The sequence below is a fragment of the Dermacentor variabilis genome, chromosome 10 (assembly GCF_050947875.1).
Source record: "Dermacentor variabilis isolate Ectoservices chromosome 10, ASM5094787v1, whole genome shotgun sequence".
Taxonomy (NCBI): Eukaryota; Metazoa; Arthropoda; class Arachnida; order Ixodida; family Ixodidae; genus Dermacentor; species Dermacentor variabilis.
This window is the reverse complement of record NC_134577.1, coordinates 135,202,933-135,222,909: the sequence shown is the minus strand read 5'-3', so window position 1 is coordinate 135,222,909 and position 19,977 is coordinate 135,202,933. Positions and strand designations below refer to the sequence as shown.

General features: G+C 48.4%; 1 protein-coding gene and 1 long non-coding RNA gene across 2 annotated transcripts in view; one reads left to right on the top strand and one right to left on the bottom strand.

The window, feature by feature from the left end:
• Nucleotides 1-19,977, bottom strand: part of LOC142559425 (adhesion G protein-coupled receptor B2-like) — a 588,333-nt gene that overhangs the window by 345,012 nt on the left and 223,344 nt on the right. Inside the window, exon 3 of the mRNA XM_075671022.1 lies at nt 6,638-6,707. Coding sequence (XP_075527137.1) covers nt 6,638-6,707 — 70 coding nt within the window. The remainder of the gene's footprint in view (nt 1-6,637; nt 6,708-19,977) is intronic.
• On the top strand, nt 1,543-3,330 carry LOC142560971 (uncharacterized). The gene is made up of 3 exons (XR_012823505.1): nt 1,543-1,901; nt 2,047-2,134; nt 2,971-3,330. It is a non-coding gene; the product is annotated as an uncharacterized LOC142560971 (long non-coding RNA).

Here is a 19,977-nt window from a genome sequence, read left to right as displayed (position 1 = left end):
TGTAAGGCTCGAGCGTAAATTTGCCCTTACCACGCACTGCTATTGCAATGCCACCAATTAGCTTTGCAACGAGATAATTAGGTCAGTGCATTCTGCGATATAAATAGTACGCCCTAAGCTGGAACGTGTCAGCATAGTAGCGTCACGATATTTGTTAAAAAGAAGAAAAAGAACCGAAACTCAGGGTAACACGGCGCTGGAACGTTGCCGCTCAAATGTCCAAAAGGCTGCAAAATACAACTACTGCTGAGTGAGAGCGTGTATTGACCTGAGAAGCGCACAGGTCGAATAGAAAGAAAAGCTGAACTCTGTGCAAGCAACACTTTTCTGTGAAAAAATAATTAAATTACCCTTACAGTATAAAAAAATGTAGCTTTCTACGCGTTCATATTCGCACGCTTTCGTCCCTGCCTCCTACCGACGGCTTCTGCATATTAAAGGAAATAGGACCTTGCATCAAAGTGAAGGCAAAGTAACTATGTCAACTGATGTGCTTTATGGCGATGGTAGCTTGCTGTGTGTGAAAACAGATCGAAAAGAAATAATTATGCACTCTTAACATTCAGTGATCTTGCTTCACAACACGGCGACAAAATTTTGAGCTCCGACAAGGGGCCATGACATCCGTAATAATGGCATTCCGTATACCAACAGCCAGGATATCAAAGGCCATGCTTTTGCCGTGCTTCTGGCGTCTGAAAACTGCTAACGTCATAGCCGCCACGCTTCGGACGTATATTTGACTATAAAAATAGTACTACAATGTGCTTCACCGCTGGGCGCCAGGGAGCAATGTTTTGTCTTTGAGAGCAGCAAGTGCTAAAGGATGCTCTTGCGCAAAATAGAATAACCACATAATTTACCCAATATGATTTTATTGTTCTATGTTTATTACATTTCGAGAAAAAAGTCGGTTTTCAGAAAAATAATTGTCTCGAAAGATAAAACTATACAGCCCCTAAATGCCCAACAAAATTGAGCCGGCTGCCTTCTCAGTTTTTTTTTTTTTTCAACCTCGGCCATGAGGTACATTCCTCCCTCTAAGTGCAGCTCCCAGAAAGGGGTGCGTACACAAAGGCCGGCCACAGCTTTCACCAAGAGGCGAGGAATGTCTAGGTGTGAGTCAACCATCGCAAGGTAGCGGGGGAGGGGGGGGGGTGCATGTTTCGGCTTAAAGAGGGGCTTTAGTTCCGCGGCGGTCAAGGCGAAGCAGGTGGATGGAAAGAATGTCACATGCCTCTCCCGCGCATGCGCACAAATTTGACAGTTGGCCGAGTCGAGGCAAAGAGGAAGACCATCGCAATCGCCATCAGTTCCTTTGCGACGCCGGCATGGTACGGTCGGAGCGATGTAGGTGTTTCGTGTCGTATTGTAGCAGCAATCTAGCTATTTTTGCTGCTATTTATGCTTATGCTGTGTTGTGGCTAATTCATCGATGCAATTTAGTAAAGCAATGAAGGGGGCTAGTTGGTGAACGTTCCTGACCCGAACTATGATCACATTTCGCGAACTTGTCATATCTTTTATAACCCCCTCCCCCCCCCCCGCGCCATATCTCCTTGTATATACGCGCGTTCTTTAACAGTATTAAACAGTTGGTAGTTTGCGCTACGTCCGTCCACGTCCTGTCCTTCCTTAATATCGTCTGTGTAAAACTGAGCGCAATATAACCATGAATCATCGATGCAAGCCAACCAGCAAGGTGTTTGCGAAGCCCACGGTGCTTTCTTCGTTCCGTGATGTGAGCGTTTCTGGAACTTCTCTGCCAGCTGCGATGCAGTGTCGTGTGAAGTGATTTAATATTGGCACTGTCCGTGTTTTAAACTGCACAAATAGCGAACAGCTGTTCCTCAAGACTGCTATGCGCCGAAGTTTTCTCTATCTCCAAATTATAATAAAAGGTATGTTCTTTTCCATCATTTTTCATAAACATATTATTTTGATGTTATTTTATTTCAGTTTCTAATGCCGCATTTTGGCAGGTTATTATAGCGCGAACTGTAACGACGTGAAATATTCTAAGAACGATTTTCTTACCTTTTTCAGCTGCCCCGCGTCATGGGGTTCGCTTGAAGTTGCTATAAACACGAAGCGTACAAATACTTCGTTTTCACAGCGTTCGCAATGACCTAAGGTCTGGTAAATACTGTCTGATCATGAACTCATTCTTTGCTCTTTCCTACTCTGGGTGCACAGGATGAGAAACAGTAAAATATTGAGCGTATAGCTTCACGGTTCACAATTATATATTTTTCAGCGAACCGGTTCACAATGACATAGGTTGCACTGGATAGACAAGTGCGAATGTGAAAGAACTCATTCGCACCTGTTTAACCACTGCAACCTATGTCATTGTGAACCGGTATTTTTTGACACTGATATTTTGTTTTCGAGTAAGAATAAACGAACACGTCAAATTACAGAAGCGTTCCATATAATGTGTGCTTAAAAATGCATCAGTCAGCCATTGGTTGCTATCACTGACAAAGCATTTGTATTCTTGAATACTGCTTCAAGCTCTGTCATCTGTTTATATAAAAATGGATGACACGTTTTGCACATGCTCGGTGCAGCTAGCTGGCGCTGTTACGTTCATTCCTTCCAAAAATAACCAGCTTTGATTAAGCGCTCGCGTGTCCACCTTCTCTGCGTCCGTGTCTATTGTGCGTGCTACAAATTTCACCATGAATAAACGATGTAATTAACTTTTTAGTGAGTAACTCATTTATGCAGGTAATTGGTAGAGAAACCCATTTTGTACACTTTCCTAATTTTAATAACACGTAGTAAATACAACGCAGCAAAGGATATGCATTTAATAATGTGCCCCATCATTGCCATCTCCTCTGCAAGTAAACAGGGATGACGGTCACAATTTTAGCATTCATGTGAACCTTAAAAAGCTCTTCTATGTATGTGATATGCTAACCTGAACATGATGTTAACACTGACCATCTTGTTTCTGTGCAGGGTTGGTTCATTCTGCAAGCATTCTGAGACATCAGCTTGCATAATCGATGCTTGCTAGAGATTATGCGACAGCTGCCATGCCGTAATCAACTAAGTCATTATTCATTTTTGTTCATTTCTCTACTACTTCTCTCACAATTCTGTGTAAATATTTTCGTGTGAATAAACTTCTTTCAGTGCAAACTTGCATTTGTTTTCCATTTTCGTGCACCTTCTAGGTTGCATACTGCCGTTTACCAACATGTTCACACATACTGACAAATGTTTACACTATGCTACTAGGTCGTATGTGGGACAAATGTTACTAGGGGAATAGTAAGACGTCAATAGCAAGTACATAAGCACATGTAAGTAAAATTTTGCCAGAGTGTCACTAAAGAGCCTAAAGGCTTCTGTTGGTTGACGGTTAGTAGAATGTTTACAGACCATCTATGAACATGCTTCAGTTGAAGTACGGTAGCCAATTCTTGATAGGATCCAATTCTTGATAGGATGTTACTAGGGTGTATAAAGACAAATGTTAATAGGGGATTGGTAGAAAGTCAACAGAAAATATATGAACATTTTTCTTTTGAAAGAATGTTAATACGGTGTATAAAGAAAGCTTGTTAATAGGGGATTGGTAGGAAGTCAACAGAAAATATATGAACATTTTTCTTTTGAAAGAATGTTAATACGGTGTATAAAGAAAGCTTGTTAATAGGGTGTTGGTAGGAATTTAACAGAAAATATATGAACATTTCTCTTTTGAAAGAATGTTACTAGGGTGTATAAAGACAAATGTTCATAGGAAATTGGTAGAAAGTTTAAAGACATCCTATGAACATGTTTCTATTGAAAGTTGGTGGCCAATTGTTTCTAGGGTGTTACTAGAGCGTTGTTAGGATGTATAAAGACAGCTGGTAGGATTTCAATTGACTGTTGGTAGGTTCTAGTAACAAAAGTCTATAGACTGTCTAAAAAATGTTGTTAGAAATTTTTATAAGGGATTAGCCCGTAACTGGCAGCTCAACAGTACTGTTGACCGAACAAAAAAACTGGAGAGCTAGACAAATCCGAATATTCCTCCATTCTTCTAAATCTACCTTGATTTGGCTACTTCCTGAGCAATGCTATTCACACAAATCTCGACCGTGGACAGCAGCACTTTTTTTTGGCGACAGAAAGGTGCAGGAAGCTTAAAAGTCTAACACGATAGCATTAAATGATCCCTGACTGCTTCTCACGTTTTCCGGCCACTGGAGCGCACATAACTGTAATGTACACCGCGAAACGCTGGCTGCGAACGCTATGCACGAAGGCGTGCTGTCTGCTTGAAACGCGGCCTCTTGTGTGCGCCGCAATGCGGCAGAGGCGAGCGCCATCTGGAGGTATTGCACGGAACCGGGTGCACCACTCCGTGGCCTTCGATATACTCACGCGTCGGCACGCGCAAATGGCGGACGCCGTGGCCGGTGTATCAATGGTAGAAACGCTGAAAAAGGGGTTTCTTCGAGTTTTCGCGTAAGAAAATTCTTTTGTCTTATAGTCAAATGACAATCCGACGCTGTCATGTCCGTAGATTTGTGTATATCGTATTTTACAATACTTCGACATATTTTAGCTTCAGAAATTCAATTAGTGCAGTAGTTTCCTTGCGCCACGAGGAAGACCTGGGTATGGGTGGTTTGAAAATAGTTTCGCCGACACGACGTCCGACGCCGTATTTTCTGCGACACGGGGTCCTTAACGCTGTCGCGTTAAAACCAGCAGGCATCGTTGTTCTCAGTAAAACTTCATTTGGGCCTAGTTGGTACATAATTCTGAACTTAACGTTACAGCGCAAACACCTAAGACGAACCACAAAAGAAAGACACGACACACACAGCGCCATTGTGTGTCGTGTCTTCTTTTTGTGGTACGTCTTAGGTGTTTGCGCTGTAACGTTAAGTTCAGAATCGTTGTTCTCTTCTTAGCGCAACCGGCGGTGTTGCCAATACGAATTTTTCCCCTTTGTTTAAGCAAGTCCTTATATATTATCTTCATGGAAGTGCATCCAGTCAGCATACACTGACCTTGCCTGAGCAGGTACAACATACCAGTCTTGAACCATTTACCTTTTCCTGGCAGCTCAACATTATTTTTTACTTACTGTATCTTGCTTAGTTTTACAAAAATGTCCACAAGAAAAGTTGCTCACTGAGACTCACTCACAAATTATATTTTTACTTAGAGATCACACAGACTCAGACTCACAGATATTCTACTCAGCCGGATTTACTGATACAAAGGTTTGTGGCGACACACTCCGCGCATATTTCTGCGCACCCTCCGTTTTCTTATCATCTGGCCCAGCATAACACAGCTGCACACTGGACTGCATGGTCGATAAAACATAGCGCCACCGCCGCGTCACCCGAGGTATGCGTCACCGACGGTGGCTATAAAAAAAGGCTGCCTGACTGAGAAAGCCCGCTTTCTACCTTCCGCTACTGGGACGAACGTAGCGTTGGTATGCCCGTCCGCTGCCATCGTTAGTCGCATAAAGAATCGTTACGTTTTTATGTTGGGATTCGTCCTTCGGCAGACATGACATCCCACAGGTTCACGGGTGAGCGTGGGTTTGAGTGAGTCGGCTCATGAGTGAATGAGTTTTCCGACCTATGGCTGGACGTGCCGCGTTCCGCGAGCAATGGCGATAAAATAGTGTCGCTTTACTTTTAAAGACTGCTGATAACCTGAATCCCGGGCACGGCGGCTGCATTTAGATGGGGGCCAAATGCGAAAACACTTGTGTACTTTGATTTCGATGCACAGTAATAAAGTCTAGGAGAGCCAAATTTTCGGGGTCGCCCACTACGGCGTGCCTCATAATATATCATGGTTTTGGCAAGTAAAACTACATAATCTAACTCATCTGCAAAGAATTTGTGTTCGTGGTGTGAGCCTGTGATATAAAACTTATGAACAAGCACGACATGACTGGTTGTACGCTAACTGTACTTCAGATGCTGCGCATTGCGAGATCTCACTGCAAAATGTACAAATGAGGATGACCCTACCATCTTGATATACTTTTAATGAATTTCGGAGGATATTGTAATAAATTGACGGAAATTTCACGCATTTTTTGACAGTCTATCATAACTGTATGCACTACAAAGCTATTGTTACGTTAATACGTTGGCCAATTGCTTGCTTTAGCAAGTCCGTCTTTTGTCCAACTGTACATTCTCAGAGAATCAACAATGCAGACCAAGGGCCAAGAGTTGCATTGCGGACTTGGTCATATATGTAATCTCGAAGTAATTGTGTAGCATCATCAAGACGAGGACACAATAGAAAATATGGACAGCAGACACATGAAATAACGACATGGGTGTGTGTTCAAGTTATCTTCTGTTTTGTCGTGTTACTTGCATTGGACTATGTGCAAAACGAGAACAAGGTGAAAGCGGGAGCCAACGTCTTGAATTTCCATCTCCCGCCTTCCTTCTGTTTTCCTTGCATTGGACTAGCATTTGGAAAGAAACCAGGAGCATATACGCGACGCCAACTTGTGACTTGACCGCGACATTCACAAGCATCTGTCGGCTGCATTTCGCGATGCCTGCTCTCTTTAAAGCGGCTCCCGATAACCCCACAAACTGTATCGAAGGACGCTCCTCCAGAGACGTGCCGTGCTCACATTTGGCCTTGTCTGGTATACTTGTCCCCAAGCGACCCGGCGAAGGCACCCGTCACAATGGCCGGAAAACCTGCGAATAAGCAGTATTAAATATTCCGTGAAGGAAATATGCGTGAAAAGTAGTTGCATATGGAGTAAAATCCGGCATAAAATCGGTTCGTAAGCACAAGTAAGAAAAGCCGTCTATTTACTTGTCATTGTAAATATATAGCACGTTACCCGTCACCGAAGGCTGCATAAGTGCTAATGAAAAAAAAAATCGCTTGGTTTATCGAAACATTAGTTTTTATCACCTTCATGAAAACTTGATAAACAATAGCTGACAGCTCAAATAATATGTATTAGCACACAGGCAAAGGGCTTTGCCAGCAACAAATTTAATCGCATATTGACTGGGCTGCACACGCCTATAGCCGCCTTCAACTCCGAACAGAGCCTCCTGAACAATTAAGCTTAGGTCGTACATTTGGTCAACAATTCGATTGTTAGTTCAAGGCAACAAGAACACCTGCGTAATTTGGACGAATCAGGCGAATGCTATGCATACCCTACGCAGTAAGTTTTTGCTTAAGCAGGAAAAATAGTTTGTTTGGCGCAATGAGCGATGCCGTGAAATATTTTAGGCGTGACGATAATAGACGGGAAGTTAGCGATGTGGATTAGAGAGCGAACGGGGATAGCTGACATTCTGGTCTCCATTAAGAGGAACAAGTCGTGCTGGGCAGACCATGCCGTAAGGCAGAGAACCGCAGGTCTATTGCAGTTTCAGAATGGGTGCTAAGGGAAGGGAAGCACCGTCGAGGACGGTAGAGAATAAGGTAGGCGTGATGGAATTAGAAAATTTGAAGGCACGTGGAACCAGCAGTTAGCACAAAGCAGGAGTAATTGGAGATCGCTTGAGAAGCTTTCGTGCTGCGATGGACATCAAAATAGGCTGATGACGAGATGTGACGACATCCATGCTAGCTTCGTGGCAGGTCATTCATGTTATCTCATGCATGCGTGTAATGGACGTCCTGATAGCTAAATTGCGTCGATTGCGGGCAGGGTGGGGAGTAGCGGCGTAGCCAAGAGGGCATCCCGGGCACTTGCAAGGCTTATCAACAGTAAGATTTTTGTTAATAATGGCGCTAGCCCAGCTCCTTTCCCCTCCACGCTCAATTAGGACCCCCCGTCCCGTCCCCAACCACACACGAAAAATTTTCTGGCAACGCCCCTGTGGAGAGGGAGTGTAAGGTTCCTCTCGACCCCTCACCCTAACTTGTCAACAGAAGCGGGGGCGGGTAGGGGAGCTGCCACCGGTCCAAAAACCATAGGCAGCCCAATTACCTGCTGCATTTTCTTTTGGACGTGAATGCTGCTTTAATGCCATTACACAGGAGGATTCATGGCGATTCCAGGGCATGCCACAATAAAAAATCTACATAGCTTAGTCTTAGCTTGAGCAGATCTTTGGAAGCTGGGCAAGAATCTCATAAAAAGAAAAGCTTCACCCCCCTCTTACATGCATTTTCAGGTCTGGATCACCACCGACTGCACTTTTCCGATAAAAAAAAATCACACAGAAACTCCCCTGGGAGTTGCCTAAGTATGCGTAAGCATTGTGACACTTCCTTATCTACACGCAGTCCTATGTCATCATTAATGTTATGAAGCTTGATCCAACGAGTGTAACCGACAGCGCTGCGGTGACACGAGCTGCTGTGGTCGGCGGCGCAAAGTGAATGAAGCGAGAAAAGTACTGCCAGTGGCAGTGCCAGGTGCGCTGATGACGTTCCGTTCATTTTGAGCCGTTATCGCTCATTAGCACTTCACTCATTCGCGTCGAACCATTATCAAGCGTTCTCCGGCGGCGGCTGCTAGTGGCACGGCCGCGCGAACCATATCTTGAAAGCGAACTGCAATGCGGACAGACTGTGCCCACTTCTTCGTCGTTTACTTCGCTTTGAAAACAGACGCGCGTGCACTTATCTTGAAAGTGATCTGCGAAAAGTGCATAGTGCGGCATGTTCTGAGAGCTTTGTGAGCGCTGTGTTCTCGCCGCTTCGGTCGCGTTGAAGCGAGAGTTAGCATGAAGGTAAATTTACTCGCTGCTGTGGGTTCTATTTTGAAAGATATCGTACGGTACGAGATTGACGGACGCATGGTTTTTCTTGCTGGGTAAGTACAGAAATGCTTACGTATTAGAACATCGTTGTGCCCACGAATTTCGCGATAACAACCGACACCAACCTACTCTCCCGCCGGCCGCTGAGCGATGCCGTCTTGGTCGCCCCCTCTCCACCCCCGGGAAAAGGGACACTACGCCTCTACCTCCGTTAAAGAAACGATGATGAAACGATAACGACGACAAGAACGACGTTTCCTAACGCGTTGTCTCATGGTCTTCGAGATTTGCACGTGAAACCGGCGCGCGCGAATCTTGCAGGCAATCATTGACCACTTAATGGCGCGAAAATACAGGAAAATATTGTCAAGCGTCACAGTACAAAAAAGGTAAACAGAGCACTGATCTTACACATATTGTTTGGGGAAAAGAAATAAAAAATTAGCCCCAACACACGCCACTACAGCCACCACCGCTGGCATAATGTCGGAAGGAACAGTTGGCAACCTTTAACATCGCTACTTCGACTCCGCAACAGGCCCCGAACACTCTCAAGTTCGTAAAATGGCCACAGAGGGCGAAAACATAGACCGCGCGGTGCTGTTGAAAAACACAGCCGTAGTACACCAACGAATAGGTTCCCCCGTGAGCGCATTATCTCCCGCTAGGGGTGCCGTAGTAAGCGCCATTTTAACCTACAAACTTTCTTCAAGAATAAACGAAGCATTTTTATTACATGACAAATAGTACAAAATTATCATCCCTAATTTTACATTGTACTCTTTAGTACCAACTTTGTTGTTTTTTGCCATTTTAAAAGCAAAATAGCGTTCAGCATCATCGACATCCCACATGACCTCTGGCCTGCATATAAAATTTTTACCGGTATGTTCGCGTGCAGGGTAGGTACGGATTCTTTGCTTCGTACATCGGTTGGTTATTTTGTGCTAACACCAGTTTATTGCGCTTCAATATGTCGCGCTATTTAACTTCGGGTGTAAGCCCGAAAGCTAGGTTTCAGTCGTGAGCCAATTCGAACACGTCTGCATCGAAATGGGAGCCGGATCCTGCTGCCACTGGGGACGGAAATGCCGGTGAGTCGTTTAACATCGCTGCTTCCATCGCTATGTAATATATTCGTCTCGTTAACTTACAGGCGAAGGCAAGTTAACGAACTAGATGCTGCATTAAATATGGGCAGTCACGACCCTCCGTTGATGTTTCCGAAATAAACTTTCATTTGCGAGGCCATCGTTATACACACATTCACGAAAGAGAAAGTGATATCGGAACTCTCGACACATGTTTCATCTCGTTGTAGCCATGGGTTACTGAGTAGCCTTATCAATATATGTTTTTCAAGTCCGCCAGCAACTTCTTTCGTTCACAGAACCGAATAACCCTTTGATAAACTGAAGCTAAAGTACTGAATGTAATGTATCAAACAGTTGCACGCATGATAATTCACCGATATTTCGTACCTGTTGGTTCCGAATCTTCTTGCTGTTCAGTTTGGTTTACCTCAGGACATTTATTTTTGCACTAGTGAATCGGTGCATCACGTTCATGCAGAAAAAGAATACATCATTTCTAATAGCTTCATGTCTTTCATCTATTTCTTGTGAAAGCAGTAGTGTGATCTCCTCTAGTGTATAAACTACCGCACAAATGTGCTCACATCAATTTTAGGGAGAGTAACAATACTTATTTACCATGCTGCTTAAGCACTGTAAAACAAAAACTGTACATTTGCATGTGTTCTGTAGTCATAAACCACTACAATGTATATGTCGCACCTTTCTGCCTTCTCGCATTTTATATAGCAAAATTGTGCTTATTCAATTTCTGATGCAGTCAAAATTTCTGTTCCAGACATGCAGTAATGAGGACGGCACCAGTATAAAGCAACACACTCCATGCACTACACAGAAGCTGCTGCCTGCTAAACAAGGTGATTGTATGGACTCTGGTTGCTACTACAAGGTAAACAAAACTTGGTTAAGAAATAAATATGCTTGATATTGACACGTGCTTTTGTCTTTATCGGGCGACACGTTTCACCGCCTAACAAATGTTATCGCAGAGTGCAGGACGCACCTGCATGTATCGGAAGTTTCTGGAATGTTATCGATGCTTCCATCCGCTGTCTGTGACCGAACCTTGTGTAATCTGATCGCATGTGTGCGCGACGCGAATGACGTGGAACTTTGTGGAAGGCACGCGGGTCCCAGCGATTACTCTGGAAAATTCGACGACTGATGTATAAAAGCCGACGCGCATGACCCGCTGATCAGATTTTCGACGCCCGCCGACTGTGTTCGCCGCTATCGTTGTGCTATAAGTGTAGCCTGTTCTTGTGGGCACAGGTTCCCCCAATAAAAGTTACTTTTGTCGTTCATAGTATTGCTACTGTGTTCTTCAACGTCATCACCACGTGGCATCTGGTGGAGGTGCTTGTGCGTTCATGTACCGGACGTCCCCGACAAGCCGTAATCCAAGCCCGGACCGCAAAGTCAACACCAACATCGTCCGGGAACACCGAGAAAGCCGCCGGCTACAGCAGCTGCCCCCGGAGCACGGACTTCTACCTGAGAAGACCAAGAAGATTGTGCCACTGGCAACCCCAATGGCAGCTCCAGCAACCCCATCGTTCTGCAGCAGCCCAGGGAGCCTCCGACGTTCCGCGATTCAACATTCGAGGACCCGGAAACCTGGCTTGAGACGTATGAGAGGGTCGCCGCATTTAACACCTGGAATGGCGATGACAAACTGCGGCATGTCTTCTTCGCATTGGAAGAAGCTGCCAGGACGTGGTTCGAGAACCTAGAAGCCACCTTAACGACCTGAGACCTTTTCAGAAGCGGCTTCCTGAAGACCTTCACAAGCGTCGTACGCCGAGAACGAGCCCAAGCACTACTACGAACCCGAGTGCAGCTGCCGAATGAGACTACCGCGATTTTTACATAATAAATGAGCCGCCTATTCCGCCACGCCGACCAGGAAATGTCCGAGAAAAAAAAAGTCTGCCTACTGATGCGTGGTGTAAAGGAGAAACTTTTCACCGGAATGGTATGGAGCCCACCGAATACCGTCGACGGGTCTCTTCGCGTGGCCACCAGCATCGAGAAGGTACTGCAAATGCGGAAGCAGCAATTCAGCCGCCGTGCGAACTCGACAAACTACGCCGGAGTCACTGGCCGCCAACGACATGCGCGAGACTCTCCGAGCGGTCGTGCGAGAGGACCTATACAAGCTGTTCCCATCATCACAGCCTCAAGTGGCTTCGATTGCCGACGCCGCACGTGAGGAGCTCCAACAACAACTCGTAGTAGCCCCTGAATGGCCGCAGCCTCAGCCACAAGCGATGGCTTACACCACTGCAGCCCGCCGTCACGTACCCCCTGCGCGTCCAGGGCAGGGCCCAGTGACGACACACTTCCGTCGTCCGCCACCACCCCCGCCGCCCGCACGCCAACCCATCGCCCCACGCAGAATTCCAACGAAGACTAATGTTAGGCGCAGCCGCGACCACCGTTCGCTTTACTATCACTGAGGAAAAGCCGGGCACATCAACCGTCGACGCCCATACCGGGAGATGGGACTCCGAGAGTTCGCCGTTAACGCGTCACGACCACAGATTGGCGAACTACGTCGCGATATCGCCGACTACCTCGCCGCCACTAAGTGGAGCCCTCGACGACCGTCCCGTTCGCCGTCACCAGGCCGCTACCTGTCGCCGCAGCGCCGACCATACACCGGCCCAGCCCGGGGCCGCTCTGCGAGCCCGTATCCGGAAAACTGAAAGCAGCAACCGATGGAGGTGCGGTTGCTCTTCGTCGAACTGACGAAGATCCTCCGCCGCCGACGAAGATGCGAAGAGACCATCTCGACTACATAATAACGACACCCCACCGTCCCGACGAAGTCAGGAAGCCAAGACTACAACGACGAAAGACGACTTGACGACACGAAATTTCAGTTTCAGTTCAACACGACGCAGCCGTGATCCGATGCCTAGGCCTAACTGCAACTCCAGACAAAGAACCACCGACCTCGACGTGCTTCTCGACGGCCACGCAGTTACCGCCTTAGTGGACACAGGGGCCGATTACTCCGTAATGAGTGGACACATTGCCACCTAGTTGAAGAAAGTTAAAACTGCATGGGTAGGGCCTCAAATTCGAAACGCTGGCGGACACATCACGCCGACTGGAATCTGCACGGCAACAATTACCGTTCATGACCTGACTTACCCTGCCACCTTCGTTATCCTCCAACAGTGTTCACGAGACGTCATTCTCGGCATGGACTTCCTGAACCAACACGGCGCAATCGTAGACCTGAAGTCAAAATCGATAACGCTGTCGGAAGATCAAGCGATACCGCCGGAGTGCTCTCGTAGTCACCAAGCCTTGAGTGTGCTCGAAGATCAAGTGAGCATCCCGCTGCGCTCCAGCATTATTATTTCTGTCGGCACCGAAACACACACTGACGTAGAAGGCGTCATCGAGGGCGACCAACATCTACTGCTCGACCGTGAAATTTGCGTCATAGTCCCAGAACCAGACTTCGACGTAAATCCAAGTCTTCCTATGAGTAAGCAGCAACGCATCAGAAGTTTTCTCCGACGATACAAAGACTGCTTTTTAACGTCATCGAGGATTCGACAAACACCAGTTGCAAAGCATCGCGTAATAACCGAAGCGCGAGCTCGACAGCTCCGCCAGAGCCCTTACCGAGTTTCGACGCGAGAACGTGAAACTATTAGGCAACACGTCGACGAAATGCTGCGCGACGACATCATCCAGCCGTTGAAAAGCCCGTGGGCCTCCCCTGTATTCCTGGTGAAGAAAAAGGACGGAACCCTACGCTTCTGCGTCTATTATCGTCGGTTGAGAGAGAGACAGAATAAACATCTTTATTGGGTGAATGCAGCTTTGGAGAGGCGTCCTCATTCCCGAATGCCTTGAGCTCGGGCCGCGTCCTTGGCCCTCGCAATCAGCCGTTGCTGATCCTCGAGGTCGGAGCTGGCCAAGGCTCTCTCCCAAAGCTCGTTAGTAGGGTAAGGGTTCGGAGGATTTAATGGTGCCGCTCTGCAACCCCCTACTATGTGTCTGAGGGACCCGGGCTCTGCGAAGAAGCGGCATTGCGGAGAGAATTGTGTAGGGTCTATGAAGTGATTTCTGGTTCGGTGGGTATTAACCTGTAGAGCTCGAAGGAATCGCTCCTGCTCTCTAGGTAGTGACTTGTGTGGGGGTGCATATGTTCTGCGGTTCCTTGTGGTGTTGTGTGATGTCTTGGTAAGAGACTAGAGGGTGCATGCGCTCGGGTTCAGATTTCTCGGCGTCGGCTCGGTGGGTCAGATCTGGAACCACGTGGTAGGCGACCTCGTTGCCAGGAATGCCTTGATGAGCTGGCGCCCAGATTATCAGGACTGATCTCGTTGGCGGCTTTTGATTGATGATGCGGAGCGTAGTGGTATGAATTCTGCCGCTAGCAAAGTTGCGGCATGCCTGTTGGGAGTTGGTCACTATGACTTCAACCTCTGTTTGGGAGATCGCGAGGGCTATGGCCGCTTCCTCGGCTCGGAGAGGATTGTTTCGTGTGGGCGAAATGCTGCTCCGATGTTCTGTGTTGGCGACTACGGTGGCTGTTGTGGCTGCGCGTCTGGAGTAAGAAGCCGCGTCCGTGTAGGCTGTAGAGGGTAAAGTCCCTTATCGCTTGTGTATGGCCAGGGCGCGGGCCTTCCTTCACTCTGCGTGGTGCACTGGGTGCATATTGCGAGGTAGAGGACGTACGGTGATGTTTCTCCGGATTGCATGGGGTAAGCTCACAGTCTGAGGCGGCGGATGGCTCAGAGGGGCAGAGAGCCCCAGGCGCAAGAGGATGGAACTCCCTGCTTCCGTAACCGCCAGCCTTGCTCGCCGACTGGATAAATGTGCCTCGATCAGCTCCTCGGCCGTGTTGTGCACACCTAGTCGTACTAGGCGTTCTGTGGACGTACTGATTGGCAGGCCCATCGCCTGCCTATATGCCTTTCTGATCATTGTGTTGATTTTCTTGAGTTCCGTCTCGTTGAGTAGTGCGTATGGAATAGCGTAAGTTATTCGAGACACGACGAAGCCTTGGACAAGCCGAAGCGTGTCCGCCTCCCCCATGCCTCTTGTCTTGGTTGTTATTCGCCGGATCATGTGCGTAACTTGGACTGTTGTAATCTTAATCTTTTGAATTAATATTGTATTGGTGCGATCCGACTGGAAAACCATTCCGAATATCTTTACGCTCTGAGACGGAACGATGGTGTGTCTTTCCAGTTGTATGTTGATAGTGGGTGAGTCGGATGTGTGCGTCTTTCGCGGTGAGACCAGGAGTAGCTCCGACTTTTGGGGGGCGCAGCTGAGCCCGCATGACTTAGCATAGTCGCCCACCACGTCTGCAGCTTCCTGCAAGCGGTTCTTCATTTCCCTGATGGACCCTGTGGACGACCAGATGGTATTGTCGTTGGCATATAGACCATGCCGGATCCCTGGGGTGTTATCGAGGAGCGGCGTTAGTCCTATTAGGGCGACATTGGAAAGGAGAGGGGATAACACTGCGCCTTGTGGTGTGCCGCGCCCGCCCAGTAGGAAGGGGTTTGTGGCTTTCTCCCCGACCTTTAGAATGGCTTTTCTATCTGAGAGGAAATCTCTGATATAGGAGTACGTTCTGGCCCCACAGCCCAGCGTATTTAACCTCTGTAGAATTGCTGTGTGCTTGACGTTATCGAACGCCCCTTTAAGATCTAAGGCGAGGATAGCCGTGGTGGAATTGCGTGTCGCTGGTACAATCACCTCCTCTTTCAGCTGAAGTAGGATGTCTTGAGTTGAGAGATGTGGACGGAATCGTATCATCATTGTTGGAAGTTTGCCCCAGTCCTCCAGGAATGGTTGTAGCCGGTTGAGAACGATGTGCTCTAGGAGCTTTCCTACACACGAAGTGAGGGAGATCGGTCGCAGGTTCTCAATTGCTGGTGGCTTGCCTGGCTGCGATATCAGACGAGCCTCGGCTATTTTCGAGTCCTCGGGACGGTTTCCTTTCCTCCATACTTCGTTAAGATGAGCGGTAAGCTCTAGTAGCGCGGGGCTGTCAAGATTTACAATGCTTTATTGGTAATTTGGTCCATTCCCGGGGCTGTGTGGCGTCTCAAGCTCATTATCGCTGCTGTTACCTCATGTAGATGAATGTCCTCATCTAGGAGCTCATTAGGGGTGCCGGTGTAGGGTAGCAGAGGCTCCGATGGCTGTGTGGGGAAGTACTGGGCTTTGAGAGTCAAAAGGAGGTCCGCCTTGTTTCCAGAAAATGGGTGAATTACTCCGTCAATATTGTGGTGGGATTCCGTTTTGCTGCTGGCCGGGTTGATTAAATACCTCAATAACTTCCCCGTCTTGGAAGTACTCAGTCTTCCTCTCAAGCTGTCGCAGAGGGATAGCCAATTCTCTTGTCATTGCGTGGTAGCGTATTCCGCAGCCTCTTGTGTGAGTAGTGCTATTCGCCTCTTGAGCTTGTGATTTAGGGTCAAACAATGAAATGTTCCTTACCTCAGTAAGGAAGCCTTCATTGCGGTGAGGCCACCTTATGTCACTCTAAAAGCTTCCTTACTGAGGGGCCCTCGGTGAAGGCTTCCTTGGTGCTTCCTCAGCGTAAGGTAGCTCCGAAGCTACCTTCGTGCGTCCTTACGCCGCTCCTTGCCCTGAACGAGCGTTTCACCTCAACACATAGCCACGTGACGTTCCCTTGCGCATGCGCACTGTCATCCACCTGCGGAGAAGCGCGAGCACGGTACGTCTTGCCAGGAGTGTTCGTTTCAGTCACGCGTGCGGCATGAAAGCGTTGCTAGTCGTTGCTAGGCATTGCACGACGCCGGCGTGCCAGCTTTGCCGGAGCACATCAATTTTTGAACTGTAATATGGTACTTTTTTACGTTTAGTGAACAAAACTATCAAAAAACACCCACGCATCTCTATATTAGCGCTTCAATTTAAAAACTGTGTAGCGATACAACATTTTTTCATTGAGTAATGGTGTTCGCGTAAAGCTTTTAAGAGATCATCTCGAACCCAGGCATGCGACAACCGCTCCTTACGTGAGGACGGGCGAAGGGAGCTTTCCAGAGTACGCTTGCCTCCTCTATCGGCCCTTCGCTGTAAGGAAGCCTCACGTAAGGTTAGGAAGCGGTCGAATGAAAGGAACGTTTCATTGTTTGGGCCTTAATCTTTGCCTTTTCCAACGCTTCAGCAGGCTACGCCAGGCTTCCCACATGTGGAGCAAGCGAGCGTGAATTCTTGGAGTGGTTGTGAAAGTGTCAAGCATTTTTATGGGCGCCTTCACATTCTGGTGAAGCTGAGAGATCCAGTCCTTAATTGACTGAAGCTGTTGGCTCTGTTCGTTCGCAGCTCTTTCTTCTCTTATCTCCCGCAGCTTGGTGCAATCCGTGAGGCGAGCCATGCCTATCCTGGCTTTATATTCGAGCCCATGGAGAGTGGTGGCTAGCAGCGCGTGGTCGCTGCCTAGGTACTCCTCCAGATTGGTCCAGCAAGCTTGGGGGATATTTCTGGTGAGGGATTAAGTCGGGGTTCGTGTCTCTTTGAACACTTGTGCCGAGCCTCGTGCTATTCCTTGGATCGTTGACGAGTGTGAGATCCATGTCCTCAATAACTTTGTGAAGCATGTTTCCCCTGGGGTTGGTGTACGTATAGCGCCAGAGGGGGTGGGCTGCATTAAAGTCGCCCACAATTAGAAGCGGATGGTTGCCTGCTGCGTGCAGGGCTTGCTCCAAAACCAGTTTGAGGACCAATGGCGCGCTTTTCGGCCGACAGTAGACGTTTAGAACAAACATGGGATCCTTCTTCTTTGTTGCCTGAACAAGATCACAAAGAAGGATGTGTACCCCCTTCCACGGATAGACGACGCATTGGATCGGCTTTACAACGCTAAATACTTCTCGTCGATGAACCTCAAGTCTGGCTACTCGAAAATAGAAGCCGACGAGATAGATCGCGAAAAGACCGCCTTCATCACACCAGATGGCCTGTACGAGTTCAAGGTCATGCCATTCGGACTGTGCTCGGCGCCTGAAACGTTTCAGCGCGTAATGGACACGGTGTTAGCAGGATCGAAGTGGCAGACTTGTCTTGTTTACTTGGATAACGTCGTTGTCTTCGCCGGAAATTTCGACGATCACCTTAGGCGGCTTATAATTGCGACAGTGTTAGAGGCCATCAAGTCATCAGGGCTCACTCTGAAGCCGGAAAAGTGCCGCTTCGCTTACGATGAGCTTTTGTTCCTAGGCCACGTCATCAGCAAATCAGGAGTACGCCCCGACCCACAGAAGACAGCTGCCATCGCAAAGTACCGGCAGCCAACCAACAAGAAGGCAGTGCGCAGATTCCTTGGTACGTGTGCCTGCTATAGGCGCTTTGTCAAGGACTTTTCACGCATCGCGGAGCCGCTAACACATCTAACCAAATGTGATGTCGAGTTCAAGTTGGAAACGCCGCAGGCCAAGGCATTTCAAGGACTCAAACGACGCATGCAGTCGCCGCCGGTACTTAAACACTTCGGCGAGGACGCCGATACTGTAATCCACACTGACGCCAGTAGCCTAGGCCTCGGTGCCGTCCTAGTCCAGAGGAAAGAAGGACTTGAACGGGTGATATCGTATGCTAGCCGGTCGCTGTCAAAAGCGGAAAGCAATCATTCTACGACTTAATAGGAATGCCTCGCCATCATTTGGGCTAAGCTAAATTCGGCATTTACCTCTATGGCAGGCCATTCAAAGTCGTCGGCGATCATCACGCGTTGTGTTGGCTAGCCAACTTAAAGGACCCTTCTGGACGGCTGGTGCGGTGGAGGCTCAGACTGCAAGTATATGATGTCACGGTAATATAAAAGTCCGGAAGAAAACACTCCGTCGCCGACTGCCTATCCCGCACCCCCATCGATCCCTCTCCGCAAGGCGACGACGACGACGACGCCTTCCTGGGGATAATAAGCGCGGAAGACTTCACTAAACAGCCAACAAGCAGACCTGGATTTAAAAGGCCTCGTCGAGTATTTGGAAGGGAACACCGACGTTGTCCCTAGGGCATTTAAGCGCGGGTTGTCTTTGTTCACGCTACAAAACAATCTGCTCGTGAAGAACTTCTCACCAGTCCGCGCCAGCTACCTTCTTGCTGTACCGTCAGCGCTGCGTCCAGAAATACTGCACGCCCTACACGACGATCCAACCGCTGAGCACCTCGGATTCTCCCGCACGCTTTCGAGAGAACAGGAAAGGTATTACTGGCCACGTCTGGCCACCGACGTCACCCGTTACGTCAAGACATGCCGAGACTGTTAACGACGCAAGACACCACCGACAAGGCCAGCAGGATTGCTACAGCCGATCGAACCTCCTCGCCGACCGTTGCAACAGATTGGAATGGATTTGTTGGGGCCGTTTCCGATGTCAACATCCGGGAATAAGTGGATCGTCGTGGTGACGGACTATCTCACCCGCTTTGCTGAAACTTAAGCTCTACCAAAAGGCAGCGCAGCCGAAGTGGCGAAATTTTTCGTCGAGGACATCCTGCTGCGACATGGTGCCCCAGAAGTCCTCATCACCGACAGAGCAACGGCTTTTACAGCAGAGGTCACCCAAGTCATTCTGCAGTACAGCCAGACAAGCCACAGGAAGACAACTGCCTACCATCCGCAGACGAATGGTCTCACGGAGCGCCTGAACAAGACCCTCGTCGACATGCTAGCAATGTACGTCGACGTCGAGCACAAGACGTGGGACGCGTTCCTGCCCTATGTAACCTTCGCTTACAACACGGCGGTGCAAGAAACAACACAGATCACTCCGTGCAAGTTGGTTTACGGCAGGTACCCGACGACGACGCTCGACGCCATGCTACCCCACGTCACTGACGAAGAGAATGTTGACGTCGCTAGCTATCCCCAGCGCGCCGAAGAAGCCCGACAGGTCGCCCGCCTACGGATCAAGGACCAACAGAGGACCGACAGCCGACACTACAACCTCCGACGACGCTTCGTCGAGTACCAGCCCGGTGACCGTGTCTGCGTTTGAACACCGATACGCCGACGAGGACTGAGTGAGAAACTATTGCGCCGCTATTTCGGACCCTACAAGGTCATTCGACGTATTGGCGCACTGGACTATGAGGTCGTGCCAGACGGAATTTCGCATTCA